Below are 16,706 nucleotides of genomic sequence, written 5' to 3' on the forward strand. Positions count from 1 at the left end.
ATGGTCCACCCTGTATATGTATATATATGGTATATACCATACTATAGATAAAGTTTCCATATTCTAAATTCATAATCGTCAAGAAATTGAATCACATACATGTACAGTGTATAAAACGTCATAATAAAAAATTAATATTAATACATACAATTATTTGTAAAAAAAATTTATGTTAACATTGGAAAAAAATATTCATTTGTGATATAGCGTACGTAATTCAATGCATACGTTTAATTTACATAAAGGCACACATATTTCATACGCGAGCATGTAATATACCAAAATAATTTATATTTACGTCATTTTAGAATATCCAACTTTTTGAGATTTAAAAATATCTAACATTTTTTAGTCAGAGTTTGAACGTAACGCAAACAGATGTTTTTAATTCCCAAGTATACGCTGATTAATTACAGCATTTTAAACGTTCTAAATGCCTGATTATTATTCAAAAAATTAAGGATCTCTGAGAATAGAGTACAAAATTCGAAACTCGTGTTTTCAATCTTTCAAAAATATGGAAAACATTGCTAATGTAATGTGAAATTGTAAGCAAACAGGAATACTTGTAAGAAGTATCTTTGGAATGCCTAGTTGACTGAGTGCGTTCAAGTCAACAAAGCAGCTTGCCGAGCAAATAAATATGATTATTACTTATAGAACCAACTAATCACATTCAATCGCTCGACGAGCAGGCTAACAGTTTTGTCCGGCCAAACGCGCGCATTAATATCTAAGCCTGAACGATCGCTTTGCCGATGTTCTCGCCGTGCAGCATGCTAATAAAGGCATCGAACATATTCTCGAAGCCTTTAGTTACAGTCTCACGGTAACGAAGTTTGCCCTCGCGTATCCATTGCAAATTCTGCATGATTCCTTCATTCCATCAGTCCGACCAAGTGGTTAGTAGAGCCTCTCTAAGAAAGTGGCTAGTGAAATAGAAGAATACATATATGAATCCTCAATGCACATCACGTCTTCCACGCGAACTATAACTAGTGTGTGCTTAGCTAAAATATATGAAAACATGTACTATGATGCTGCTAAGGAGAAATTTAGCAACGCTATCGATGAGTTTATTAAAGATAAATTGCTTTCACCTGACATAGATTCGAAGGTATGAATTCTGTAACTTCAGATCTTTTCTATTTATTTGAACTTCCACAAAAGAAAAGAATGTACATTCTTTAATATAGTCTCTTTGAGCAATTTGAAATATATTATCCAGCATATTGCTGGATTCACACTGCATCCGATTTGCGTCGTACGACGCTCTGCAACCAATCTGAAAACAGGATTACGATGGATTTTGCTTCGTATCATCGGAATCCTGTTTTCTGATTAATTGCGGTGCGTCGTACGACGCAAATCGGATGCAGTGAATCCAGCATTATATGATTCCCATTCGATTGGGAATTAATTTTTATAAGTAAAGCGATGTTTGCAGATAACGTGTATGATAGGAGGAATTACGAATTCTTTATTGTTAAATCACTGATGAAGACTTGGTAAGTCGAAACGTCTGAGTTGTTTTAAAAGTATACATGTGAAAAGATATATGTGATTATTATCAGTCAACTGATATCGTTCGTTATTTTAAGCCTTGAAATTATTATTTATTGAAGGTGTATAATATTAATCTTCATCGGAATGTTTGACAACAGAAATCGAAATGATTATAAACTAAACTATGTGACTCTTAACTTGAAGATTCGATACATAAATATTTACATTTTAGTGAGACGTTACATATTTCAAACTTTTTTCTTCTCTTTCTCCTTCCATCGTTCTTCCCTTTCCCTGGAAACAATTTTTCTGTTACAGTTTTCTACAATCGATATTCAGTAACACGTCGTGGTACCGTGGTATAATGGCAGGACGAAATAATTTATGGGAATATATTCAAGAGCATTTTAACGACATAGAAGAAATAGTTGAATACAACTATTGCAATGAGAAATATACAAAAGACGATATTCAATATTTAAAGTGTAGTGAGCACCTGTGTGTGGTACATGATCTACATGAAGGAACAACAATAAGAACAAATTGGAAAGATGAAAATAACGCAATATCATGGCATTTCGAAGATTTTAATGTCAATACCACGAAATGCGTAGAATGCTATAATTTAAGTTGTAAATACATATATTGTATGGAAAATCATCTGTTATTGCACCACTTGGAAACTGTGACACATACGATAGGTTTTAAAATGATAACTAATAGTACAATGCATCATTTTACAATTAAAAATGATACTATAAAGTGCAATTATTGTGTTTTTTACACAAATATATTAGATGAAATATATTAGATGAATTACAATTTCACTTAGAAAATAATCATGCCGTACAATATTTCGGAACCAACTTTCAAGAACCAACGTACCGACCAGATTAAGAAAAAAAAATTGAAGATAATGTGTAGAATGGTGAAACAAGCAGCAGAAAATGTAACAATAATATATATAAGACGAAACAAATTGGCAAAATGCTACAACTCAAGAAAGTCGAGGTAAATGTTATTAATAGTAATAGTTATTAATAGTTTTATATTTTAAATTTTTAGTATGTTCTGTTATACGCAATTATAACGTATACATTGAAATGGTATATTTTATATTTAAAAATACAAACTCTTGTTATTTTCATATTTGTTATATACTTAACGTATGTAACAAATTATATATCTTTATTGATTGATCTTTATTATATATTTTTAGTGATATAATTAATCATAATGAACAATATTTCAAACAAACCTATATCAAATTTTTAAGATATTCAAATGGATAGAACGATACGATCCATAATTGAAAAAAATTCGAGTACAAGTTCTTATCATAAAAGTACAACCTTCTCAAAATCAAAATCAACAGAGGTAAATGTTATTAATATTAATTTTTATATTTCTAAATTAAAATATTCTAGTATGTATAAATAGTATAACAAAATTAGACATTTAATATTAAAAAATACAGATTATTTAAATTTAAGAACAATATTTTACTCATACGTTATATTTAACTTTAGTATTAAATAAAATTATTTTATATTAAGTTTTGTTAATTCAAATATGTTGTCATCTATATCTTATAAATCTTATATATGCATATACTATCGATATGGTCAGTGATCGATAAATATTTTCACATATGAGTAATTGCGCAAGTATTATGAAATTTGAATGATAGCTGCGAGCTTGGACTTTCTAAAAAATATGACTAATGAGAATATTAATTTCGATTTAATAATCAAATGTGTATAAAATATATAATTTTAACATAAATATACGTATAAAATATAATCTTATTATTTTCTTTACAGTGATACAAACTTTACATTAATTAAGGCTTTTCCAATGTCTTAATTACTGTGTTTACATTTAGGCCAATTATAACAATAAGGATTTAGATCCCAATGACAAAGCTTGGATTCTATATGAAAATAACAATGATGCTGACATGGCTAAGGGAATATATGTCTAAATAGCCGCACTTGACGAGTGACCTGTTTCACATTTTAACATGAAACAGTTTTATGATTATAATATCAAGTTTCTTACGAATATATAATTTATGAATTGATTTAGTAATTGCTTACTAATAAATAGTATCACTAATGTTTGAATTTTTTTAAGTATACCAATGTATAATCAATTTATTTGAAATTTGAATATCTTGTATGACATCTTATGTAATCTTATGTAATCTATACGGATATAAATTCGGGAAAAAATGTTAATATAAAAATTATATAATTGTATACATATAAACTATGTCAATTATATATAAATATATGTGAAATATTTTTTCCCGGGAAGTTATAATATGTATAATTAGAGATGTAAATTATATCATGATATTGCGGATAATACTGAAATTATTCAAAATAATTATTGTCGGTTTAAATTTAGCTATTCAAATTATTGGAATAATTATTTGAATAAGTATCAGTATCTTATTGTTCAAATTCGTATATTTCATGTATTTATTACTCTAATCTGCATAATTTTTATTTTATATAAAATTATTACTAAGTTTTGAGAAGCATTCTTTCAACTTACTAAAATTAATTGACATGTAATTATAAAATTGTATTTGTAATTTGAACTAGATATATTCGTATTTGTTCAAGAGTCGATATAATGATGTTGTATAATAATTAACGTAACATGAGTGTAACGTCCGGTGCGCTACATTATAGCACCCCGGCCGTTTACCAAGCGAACGCGAGCACGGAGTGTAGCGAATAATACAATACGTGCCAACTACAAACGCATAAAACTATAGGATAAGCTACCGAAACCGTCGCGTTCGAACGCCGCGCGCACAGCGCCTGCGCGACCGATAAAATAGAAAAACCCATAGAAAAATGCACTAGAGCACGTAAATAGCACCGCCAAAAGACGGGAAATAACGAACATCATAATTAGCAACCAAATAATCACGAGGAAATAGCGCCGATTCACCAAGGACAAGTAAAAACGCGCAATTACTCGTAAAATGCATAGCGATGCAACGCGAAACACGCGCATCGATCACGAAGGCCTCAGAAAACAAATAAAAGCTATTACAATTTAAATAAGGGCACGAATAACGAAACAAGAGCCCTAAACAAACAAAGGAGACTCGCGAGCGCTTCGGAAGAAAGAACTGAAGATACGCGGAAAAGCGGCATGAAAAAACGCGCAAAGGATGCACGCTGGCTACGCCGCAACCGAGTGCATCACTCGCCAACCAAGAGCACCCCTAGGAATATTGCGAACCCCGCTAAACATGAGAACGACCGAAAAGACGAAAAGACACAAAAGATACGAAGCAAAATCCATCGTAATCCTGTTTTCAGATTGGTTGCAGAGCGTCGTACGACGCAAATCGGATGCAGTGTGAATCCAGCAATATGCTGGATAATATATTTCAAATTGCTCAAAGAGACTATATTAAAGAATGTACATTCTTTTCTTTTGTGGAAGTTCAAATAAATAGAAAAGATCTGAAGTTACAGAATTCATACCTTCGAATCTATGTCAGGTGAAAGCAATTTATCTTTAATAAACTCATCGATAGCGTTGCTAAATTTCTCCTTAGCAGCATCATAGTACATGTTTTCATATATTTCAGCTAAGCACACACTAGTTATAGTTCGCGTGGAAGACGTGATGTGCAATGAGGATTCATATTTGTATTCTTCCATTTCACTAGCCACTTCCATCAATCTCTGCAAACCGCGAAGCTCGACCAATCGTTCAGCCCAATCTAATGCAGTATAATGAATGTTACGCATAATAAGTTCTATTATTGCGTCTCTTGTAAGGCCTGTTATCGTTCTATTCGTTATACAATAAACACGACAGAATCGTGTCTATTTCTTTCTTATGCGCCTCGCACAAAGCCTTATCGGATTTAGAATCGGGTTTATTATCCATACCACTGTAAGCGTTCAGTATATTCTGAAATCAAAATATATGCAATATTTAGTTATGTATAATTATACATTTAGCGTCAAGACACGACCATGTCTTCTAATATTTACCTGTAAACAATATTGAGATGCATTGACTCTCTGTGTATATGTACTGTTCATCATTTTTAGATACCAAGGCACACCAAGGTCTTTCATAATAGACTCAGTTCGACTAATATTATTTTTGCATAACTCGCCTATAATATGAATCGCGCTACAGATTACTTCTTCACTCTTTTCAACTTTCACAAGCTCTGCTATTTTGAATACACCTTTTTGTTTAAAGATCTCCTCGGCACCAGCTCTCTCACGTGCGAGCACAAGCAGATTATTCATAGCGGTTTCACGTTTTTCCTTATCTACGCTCATGTTAAATGCTAGATCCAGCATTTGTGATACCTAATACAAAGCAAAATTAAGAGAACTTAAATACAATGGCGTGTAATAAAAATATAGGTTAATTGTAAAATATTATTTTTGTTCATATGCAATGTATGTAAATTTACTCGACAATAATTAGTTAGTATTATATAAAATAAAAAAACTTAAATCAGCCAAATTATGTAACATTGAGTAAAACAAGAATATACTAATATATTTATAATATATAAAAATAACATATAAAAAAGGTTGTATTATCTAGATCAAATTATTATGTTCAGTAAGTCAATAAGTTTTATAATAATGTATGTATATTTACTTTGGCACTAATACGTGAATTTTCCTTATGACGTTCTTGTACAATTTCATGTAAGCGCGCCACTATGGGCTGAATAACTTTATTGTTAGGATCAGATAAAATAATATTCCTTGTATCTCAATATGCCTTCTCAAATCTTTCTAACGCTTCTAATGCTTGACATCTACGAAACAATGCCTTGGGATCATTAGAACATATCTTTAGTGCATTGTTGCAGTCTTTAATTACGTTTTCGTAATCGCATAGTTTTAAATGAGCGGCAGCTCGATTTTTATAGTACACTGCTTTCTCAACGTTATCCTCGTCTACTAATTTCAATGCATTTGAGTAGTAACTTAAGGCTTCAGACCAATTGCCTTTGTTAAACTCTTCATTGCCCTTCTCTTTCCACTCTTGTGCAGTTATATCTGTCTTTGTCATGATGGAAAAGCTCTATAATACAAAATATATACGATATTGCATTAAATGTTTCAACATATTCTTGTGTAAAGAATAACTTTATGAAAATATTCTTGTTTATATCCATGATATTTTATATACATATATTATTTTATATGTAAATTTTTTCCAGTTTTGCAAATATTTTAATTTGTAACAGGAACACATATTTTTTGAAGTTAAAAGAACATATGAGTCTTCATGATTTATTAAAGTTTATATTACCCTAGATTATTTTTTTTTTAATAAAAGCATTCTTCAAATTCAAAATTATAAAAAATAAGACTGAAGTATAATATTGTTTCAACATTATTTCAAAGTAACATTATTCCAACACTATTTCAATATAAAATTATTCCAAATTATGAAATATATATTATTCTAAATTATATAATTACATACGTGGTATTAGCGGAACAAAAATATATAGTTTAATAATAATTCAATTTGCACACACACAATAAATTTTATAATGGAAAGCTGATGCTAAAAGTTTCAGTAAACATTAAGAAAAAACAGATTCCAATTTAAACATCTCACCTTTTGTTTGTTGACAATTTACAATTGACCGAGAGGAAGAGAGATAGGCTTAAGTTTTTAAAACGAACTTCCAAGAGTGACGGTGAACAATTTGATTTCCTAAAACTTTGACACTGCAGTTAAAATCGTAGTTTGCAATTCAGTTGGTGCTCATTTTCGGAATGATCCAGGAACTGCTTGGGCATTGTATTATAGACGATGTGGAACTATCCAGACGTATTATTTGCGAAGGTTTATTTTCGGTGAATCATCTATGACATAAATAGAAGCATTGAGTTATAAATATAGACACGATAATGCTTCCGATTCACTGGCTGTAATTCAATGATCATTGATCGCGAAAGTTCGAGAACAAAAAATTTATACGGGCAAAGCTTGATTCTGTTCGATCAACATTTCCACCATTCCACGCGGAAAGGTTAAAACAAGTCAAAGTTTCTATGTTTGAGGTTATACGATCATATGCGAGCGCAGCATGAAGTTCGGAGCCGCGTCGGAGATTTCCGGCTATTTCCGTCAAAATTACATTTTTACATCGTCAAAATGCTCATTCTTATACTTTTCACTTTTATAATTTTTAATTCAAAGATACACGATTGACTCCTTAGTTACGGATAATTGATCGGCGTTCTACTATTATCCAATGAGCCATCGGTGAACCTGTCTGCGCCTCTGTGAATTACATGAACGTTCGTTTTTGATGGCGTCTCCTCGGTGTCGCTTCTGATTGCGTTGTGATTTTCGAAAAAACGTGGTGTGATAATTTGATGAAACACAACATTTATACCCTATACACGCATTAGAGACTTGGAATCATCTAGACAATTTTGTAAACAGGACCGTGTGTGAATATATGTAAAATGAGCGAACATACGCATATATACACCTTCCACGATAAAACTCTGGCCGAGAGATTGGAGGAATATACCAACATACTGTCCGCACAAGGGAGAATAGTGCCCGCCTCAAACATTCGAACGGAATGGGTCTGCGATGTGGAGCTCGTCATCGAGCCGGTCGGCTGGCAGGCGTTGTGGAAGATATCTCGTATGACGTGCGAGAACTATGGTATTCGTTATCCAACGATTGTGAAGGTGGAGGTGTTGGGAATGGACTTTCCGATGTTGAACGCCTTGGTGAAGATCACAGCTGTTCAGGATGACATACATCTACCCGAGAAGCATGAAGTGCCACTAGTTGAGTTGTATCCCACCATCGATCAGCAAAATCACAGCTTGGATATAGTAGGCACTGCACATTGCGTGGATCGACTACGGTTTTTCTACAATTACCTGTGGATGCCGTGGGATGAGGACGAGGATGACGATATCGATTGGGTGGAGCAACATCTGGAGCGTAGGATCAGATTGTACTTTGACATGAATAACGGAATTATCAATAAGGAAACGTGTGACATTATTAAATCATTAGTCAGTGAGGGAAAGGAGATACGGAAGAAAATTTCAACATGTGAATCTTTGCTACCAGAAGATTTTCAGGAAGATGATATGCCTGAAGAATTGGCACAGGAAACATGTACCTTGATGAAGCTCCACTTTCGACTTCAGCAGATTAAAGCAGAGATGGACTTATTAGAGAATCCTTCGTTGAGAGGATTGCTTGGGAAGAATCAATCATATAACAGAAGAAAAAAGCGCAGCGATAATGAAAATGGAAAAAGCGTGTACTATTTTGTGTGGTTGGGCGGTATTGTCAAAGAACTTCAGGAACTTTCTAATAAAATTCAAACGATGTTGCCTGAGGATGCACCTATTAAGTATATTTCGATTTTATTAAGCAAAAAGAGTTGTAGGAAAAAGATTGAAAAATTATTATAATTTCTACATTGTTTATATTTCAGAATATGTGGATATCTGGATGATGTTATGGATACATTTGAGACAGGCGATACTATTTTGCTAGGTGAAGGAAACTATTCGATTAAAGGTTCAACTGGATTACAAGAAGGAGGTACAATTATAGGAATTTCTAACACAGAGAACACTATAATTTCTCCACATGATTCAAATATGTCGTCGTCTCTGTTTGATTTTTCTAGCAATGAGGTATGCTTCAATAATAAATTTGTCAATGTTTCTGATATTTCTGTTATTGATTTATTTATGAAACCCAATAGATACTGTTGAGGAATATCTGCGTCGACTTGGGATTACTTCAGGCAGGCATAATTATCAGGAAGGACTGTACTGTAATTGTAACTGGTTCTAGAATACGTGTCTCTAATGTCACTGCAAATAGTAATGCTAAATGGGGTGCAGTTGTTATGCCAGGAGCAAAATTAGTACTTGAAAATACAGTTTTTCAAGAATTAGGTACAGCGATCATTATTTATGGAACTGGTGAAGTTGTTATGAATAATTGTCAATTTGAAAACTGCTCCGAGGGTGTACGGGTATGGTTACTTTGCATTAATCTTGATGGTAACGCGACTTTTTGGAATGTTTGTAATGAATGTATATCACTTTTTTAGCTCAATGATAATGCACGTTTTACCGCAACCAAATGCTCTTTCGAGAATATTAAGAGTGGACATGCTATAGTGATGGAAACTGAGAAAGTAACTCGTTCGGAGAGCATCGAAGTGGGAAGCGAATTAAGCAGTGTGTCTCTTAAAAATATCTCTTTAAATGAATGTAAATTTTTCAATAATCACAAAGGGAGTATTATGTTGAGACCAAAAGACACTGCCGCTCTCATACATAGACAAATTAATGATACGACAGAAGAATCAGCATGTAAAGAAGCTATGGAGTTATGAGTTTCGTATTATCTGTCGCATTATTAGAAATTAATTTTAAAATCATTACTACCCTTTTGATACAAAGTGCAAACGTATTGGTATATTTATAAAAACGAATTTTATATATAAGCTTTCAAATATTTTTTTACGGAAATATATCTAGTAGTAGAAACGAATAATAATTTCCGCCTCATCTTCAAATTCTCCATGAAAATATTCCATTAATATAAAAAGTAAGAGACAGTGTTCCAACAATGAAAGAAATAAGGTATAAGAACAGGAAATGTCAAGCAATAGATTTCAACCTATCAGAAACCATGTATCATTGCAAAGCAATTTCTGATAGATTGAAATCTATTGCCTATGTATGTTTTATTCCTTGTTCTTACTCCTTTCATTGTGTTCGAGCTGTAACAAATAATCGTTCAATCTTTGTCTCATATTAGTAGACAATAAGGATATAATTATTTTATAGCAGGAAATAGTTTGGGATTCACATTCACACCTTTTTTCTTTTCAATACGTTAAAAAAAGAAAAACTATAAAATTATAGAAATTAGGAACGGGATTTGAGCGACGATACTAAATATTATCGATTGGTATTCTTTATCGACTAATTTTTTTTTCAAGTGATAACGTATCGACAGATTAAACTATCTTTACACGCATAACTTATTTCTCACAACAGATGTCGCCACCATGAAAGTTTCGCTGGTTTAGTGCTTTGGTTGCTTCGGTTGCTCCGGAACGTGCCGCACGTTGAAATATCGGGTTATATATTGACGTGATAATTTTGAGATTGCGAATTTCGATAAAGGTGATATCAATTATCAACTCGTCACGTCCGTCACGAATTTACCGCGTTAATGCGCTCGCACCTGTTAGCTCCGAGGCGGAATTTCACGGTGATTCGCGCGTGTACCCATCTGTATCATAACCTCGTCCACAGATCGTCGAATCGGGCGCTTCGCTCTCGTGTCGACGAACGTGAGTATTTTCCGTCTCATTGCCGGTAAAAAATTACGTCTGGAATCTCCTCGACCTGCATCGGATCGTACCGAATGTTCACCCCGAGTCCCACGAACTTTGCGGCCGCGGCGAGTTCAACCTGGAAGACGTTCGAACTCGCTCCAACTCGCTCGCGTGGCATCACATGGCATATATGGATATTGTGGATTTACGTCGTAATTCGCATGCGTGTTGCGTGCCTTTCGCGTAAAAGGGAAAAAGGCCATCGGTACGATGCGGATCGTAATTCACGAGCGGCTTGTCTTCTCAATCCAACGTACCGAGTCAAGAGAAAGTTAAAACGACTTTATTTTGACGTCATGAGAGTCAAAACGATGATTTTTGGGTAGAAAATTTGATTCTTAATTGACGTTAAGAATCGAAATAAAGTCATTTGGTTTTTCATCGTTCTTGACTTTCGTGTGTTCCTTGAAAACCGATCCGCGTTCACAAGTGTTCGCAAGTGTCGCTGGAAGGCATACCGTTTTCTTCTCCCTTTTCCCCTCCCGCGCCTCGCTCCCCCTCCCCCCTCTCTCCTCTCGCTGCACCGGCCATGTGCTCGCGCGCGTTGACACGTGCACTCGGCACGTATGAATGAAACGTCATTCGCGCCAACGCGCCCGAGCGCATCGATCGCGCACGCCGATTCCCCGAGTCTCGCTCCGTCTCTCGCTGCTAATGATTAATCGCGTTTTCCGTCGTCGAGCGAGATAAAACCGCGCCGCCGTCACGCTTTGATATTGAGGCGGGGTGATTAATCGCGGCCGGCGAGGAGGCAACGCCACAACGCCGCAACGGGGCTGGAGGGAGGGGGAAGGGGAGCGAGCTGTCGTTGGCAGCGCGCTAAACGCGCCGGACTGTCCGGACTGCCGACTGCGTACTCGTGATGTATCGCACGGACGTGATGCATATTCATGGCCTTAAGGCAGGCGACATACGTAATAAAAATGACGGGTCTTCGAGTTTTGCGAGACGGTCCAAATCAATGCCCGTATTCATAGTCAGGCTTTATATTTAAGGCTTCCTTAAATTTATCTTCAGATACTCTACGAATTATTTTATTGGCTACTGAGCATCTAAAGATAAATTTAAGGAAGCCTTAAGTACAAGGTCTGAGTATGAATACGGGCAGAAATGTTATTCCCGTGTCTATCATTAGGCCGGAATCAGACTACCCATTGAAGAATGAGATTGAAGATTGAAAGATTGATGTTTGACCAATCAGAACAAAAGGAGCCAAAATTTCTTTGTCCTCATTGGTGAAATTTCAATCTTCAATCTTCAATCTTAATCTTCAATGCATAGTCTGATTCCGGCCTTATACGCATTGGAGATTGAGGATTGCGAATTGAAGATTAAAATTCGACCAGTCAGATAATTTTAATTTTAATCCGTTTGGTTCCGATTGCCTGAAATTTAATCCTCAATTCACAATCCTCTGGCTGGCTTTGCTATGCAATTCTATGAGCGGAAATGTACAGCAAAATGGAAGAACGCGACTAATCACAACTCTGCAGTCATTATTTTGCTTTCTTTTTTGCGATTGTGATTGGTCTCGCTGTTCCATTCCGCTGTAAATTTCCGCTGATTTCCGCTCATGGGACTTTAGCCTCACTCATTCTCCAATGCGTAGTGTGACACGAAAGTTATGTGGAATATCTTACAATCCTCGATTCCTCTGTTCTATCCCGAGGATCTGTCCCTTGAGAACACAATTTGAAATAAAAGATTAATCTGATATTCTCCTCGTACTTTCTTCTTGACACGTTGAACATGGATTCTTATCAATTTTACAAAGTTACTAAAGAGCGACAAAGTGTTTTTACGATATCTACGTGCTGAAAAACCAAAAATTGCTTGCGATTTCACACAATTTTCTTTCTTAGCTTCGTAGTTTTTTTGAACGAAAATTAATTTTGTCGAAAGCTCAATTCGGATCAAGCGAATGAGTGAAGAAAAAATATAAGAAAAGGCCTAGAGGATATATAGATAAAAATGCCAATTAGAGCCAATATTAAATGTTTATATATCATTTAAAATTTTTTATTGAAATTCAAATTTAAGACATTTCGACCCCTCACTTTTGGGTCATCCTTAATAATTAACAAATGTCTGATTTGTTTCATGGAAGTTGAAGTAATTACCGCAGTCAGATACAGTAAAATAAATAAAGTCATGTTGATACCTGTTTCTATCAATGTAGATTAATCTCGGTTCAATTTTACATTTTTCTAATTCTTATTGTTAGAACTAGAAAAAGATAAAAAGTTAGTTAAACCAAAATTAAAATTAAACTACATTGATAGAAACGGGCACGAGATACGTGAGTTTCGTGATACATTAATTAGAACAGTTCACATAAAAAATGAGATTACAAATTTGATATAATCCGGGCTCTCATTTGACTTATATAATTTAAGTTTCCACTACCGGTCCATATATATTTGAAAAGTTTAATCGATGTTGACGCAGATGAAACTTACGTATCTCAGCGTGACTTTCTTTATTTTACTATATCTAACTACGATAATTACTTCAATTTCCATGCAACAAATCCGACATTATTATTTGTTAATTATTGAGGACGATCCAAAAGGGTGAGATCGAAACGTCTTAAATTAGAATTTTAATAAAGAATTAAAATTTACACATAAACTACTGTTTACTCCGGAAGAAAGATTAGCACTTTTATTTATACGAAATGAGTACAATTTGAATAAAAAATTGAATACGTCACGAGTACTGGCGAAGAGTTGCTCATTCGTATTTCGGACTTGTTTGTTCGATTTGCATTGGGATTCCTATAACTCTTAACAACAGTGACGATATCGTTATATTGTTCTTGCGTAGCTTTTTTATCATATTTAATAATATATTTGCGCAATTATAGTATAAATATGTTAATATTGACGTTCACGCTCGTTTTCACAACATATGATTACTTGGGATTCTGTAATTCTTAGGTTCGTTTTCACAACATGATTACTTAAAAATTAAAATTACCAACTACCAATAGATTTATCAATGAAATTCGTTCATAAATTTCTTGGTAACCTTTAAGCTTTAAATAATTATATTGTGAAAACGAACCTAAGAGTTACAGAAGTGCTGGGGGATTGGTATATAGTACTTATACTCTTTTATTCATTCTAGCTTATTGAAGTTGACAAAAACGATGGGCCAATAAAAAGTTTATCATCTCGCGTGGTCAGATTTATTATAGGGTCTCTAATATGTGTATTTTAAGATTTTCATTATATAATGTTCCTATACACTGAAAAAAGAATCTGTTAATATAATAGGTACCATATGTGGAATGAAATAATTCCAATCAAATATTCAGTTAATACAACCAACAATAATTTTACTTTTCTACAAATATGTATAAAAACCGAAAGAGAAAGAGCTATGAGTCTAAGATTAATCGTTATAAATTAAAAATTGAAAACTTTAATAAATAAACATGTCATTTAGCTAAAATATAAACTTTAATTTGCCGGCAATAAACAACAAAACAAAAACAAATGTTTCGATCCATGTTGGATAATTATCAATGTTAACATAAATAACAGTGAAATTATTACAAAGAGAAGATATATAAAAATTATAATACTGCGATTGAGAGCAAATTATAATTTTTATATATCTTCTCTTTGTAATAATTTCACTGTTATTTTTGTTAACATTGATAATTATCCAACATAGATCGAAACATTTGTTTTTGTTTTGTTGTTTATTGCCGGCAAATTAAAGTTTATATTTTAGCTAAATGACATGTTTATTTATTAACGTTTTCAATTTTTAATTTATAACGAGTAATCTTAGGTTCGTAGCCCTTTCTCTTTCGATTTTTTAATTTATTGAGCCTTATTACTATTATAATTTGTAATTATCTATTACCAAATATAACCAACCGTTTGTTAATACTTACTAAATATTTAGGAAAGTAATGAATATTTAGGGAAAGTAAAATTATTTTTGGTTAAATCAACTTAACATTTAATTGGAATTATTTTACTTAACATTCGATAGCTATCATTAGACTCTTTTTTATATATATTTAGTGTTCCTACAATGAGAAAAAAATTTACTAAATTTTAATAAACAATTGTTTGAATAGTATTAGGTATGCTAATGTAATATTTATTTACTAAATGAAAATATATAATAGTTATTAAATCATATTAACGTTTTTTGTACCAAATAAAAATTTTATCCAAATAAATATTTACGTTTACTTAGTAAATATTCAATTGGCATTATATTTGAACAAATATTTATTAAAATTAATTAATTTTTCTCTTAATGTATTTATTATAGAAACTTTAAATACATACCGATTTTATAATGCCATTCATCGGTCACTTCACGAATTATTCATTCGTCTTTGTTTGCGCTTTTTTGTTTGGTCTGGATTCGGTTTTGCATTTTAATGTATCGGCATTGTAATGTCAGTTGTCGGTCACTTAAAGAATAATGTATCTCAAAATATCGAAGATGCTAAAAATATTTTTTCTTTCTATTAATTAAAAATATGACTAAATTAAGCTAGTGAGAGTCTAGCAACGGTGAACGGCGCAATGATAGGTGAAAACAATACTCACATGTTAACTTAAAGTCTTCTGTATTTGGATGTTTCGACTTTCTTTGGAGTCATCCTCAGCAATAAAGTTATAATATGATTGACTTACATGTCCTCGATGATTAAGTCACTCGCAAATTGGCAAAGATGCAGCGTTGTCAATCTAACAATTACACAATTTTCTCATTAGATAATGCCTGAGTTCACAACATTAAATGACTTACCACCATAGGATATGAAGCGTGTCGCGAAGCCATATAATAATCACAAGACATCACAATTATATATAATAAATTTGAATGATATCGACATCTTCAACTGCCAGTATACATTGACATGTCGCTCGGAATTGAGTTGTTCTCGATGTAAAAGGTCAACATGTACGAAAACAAAAAGGCAAGCTTATAAACTTTAAGATGAAATCGCATGTACATTATTCCATTCGTCAATCAAAATCGCAAAAATTTTTTTATGTAAAAAATTAGAATCGTAAAAATTAAATTAACGATCAGAACAGTACCATATTAATAAATAACTATATATAAACAATTATTTCTTAAAACTAATACATTTTCGTCGAATGAATAAAATTTGAATAACTTAAACTAACATACAACTTTTTCGTCAACAATTAAAACATGAATAATTTAAATTAACGTGCGTGGACTTAGAAAAATTTCAAAATTTGAAACTTCAAAGGCCCAGAACTTTTTAGATATCGGTTTCAGCGCATCGGTTAAGGATAATCGTTAGAACTCTTTGGGAGGTAAACAGAACTCTCAAGAAAATAATGGATTTCCGAAAAAAATTTTAAGCTGCGTGGACTAAGAAAAATTTCAAAAATTGAAACTTCGAATGCCCAGAACTTTTTAGATATCGGTTTTAGCGCATTGGTTGTTAAGTATAATCGTTAGAACTCTTTGGGGGGCAAACAGAACTCTCAAGAAAATAATGGATTTCCAAAAAAAATTAAAAAAAAATTAATGATTAAAAAAAAACTTTTTTTAAAATCCTGTAATGAATTCTGACAGCCCCCCAAAGAGTTCTAACGATAATCTTTAATAATGAAACAGCTGAGATCGAAAACAAAAAAATTAATTTTTTTTGAAAATTTTTTTTTTCGAAATCCATTATTTTCTTGAGAGTTCTGTTTGCCCCCCAAAGAGTTCTATCGATTGTTCTATATGGATGAAAGTTCTAAAATGAATG

At 32.9% G+C, this 16,706-nt stretch overlaps 2 protein-coding genes and 1 pseudogene across 2 annotated transcripts in view; 2 read left to right on the forward strand and 1 right to left on the reverse strand.

The window, feature by feature from the left end:
* The window catches only part of nesd (SHC binding and spindle associated nessun dorma), a 17,774-nt gene extending 7,739 nt beyond the window's left edge, over nt 1–10,035 (forward strand). The window contains exons 2-5 of the mRNA XM_018507680.1: nt 7,950–8,923; nt 9,008–9,212; nt 9,284–9,559; nt 9,638–10,035. Of these exons, the coding sequence (XP_018363182.1) occupies nt 8,007–8,923; nt 9,008–9,212; nt 9,284–9,559; nt 9,638–9,925 (1,686 nt within the window). The 5' untranslated portion in view covers nt 7,950–8,006 and the 3' untranslated portion in view covers nt 9,926–10,035. The remainder of the gene's footprint in view (nt 1–7,949; nt 8,924–9,007; nt 9,213–9,283; nt 9,560–9,637) is intronic.
* LOC108761254 (protein unc-45 homolog B-like) lies at nt 4,920–7,223 on the reverse strand (annotated as a pseudogene).
* A 656-nt stretch (nt 10,036–10,691) lies between the features above and the next one.
* Nucleotides 10,692–16,706, forward strand: part of LOC108761256 (RNA pseudouridylate synthase domain-containing protein 2) — a 179,800-nt gene continuing 173,785 nt past the window's right edge. The window contains exon 1 of the mRNA XM_018507683.1: nt 10,692–10,894. The gene's annotated coding sequence lies outside the window, so the exon portion shown is untranslated. The remainder of the gene's footprint in view (nt 10,895–16,706) is intronic.

This window comes from Trachymyrmex cornetzi, unplaced genomic scaffold, assembly GCF_001594075.2.
Source record: "Trachymyrmex cornetzi isolate Tcor2-1 unplaced genomic scaffold, Tcor1.1 scaffold245, whole genome shotgun sequence".
Classification (NCBI taxonomy): domain Eukaryota; kingdom Metazoa; phylum Arthropoda; class Insecta; order Hymenoptera; family Formicidae; genus Trachymyrmex; species Trachymyrmex cornetzi.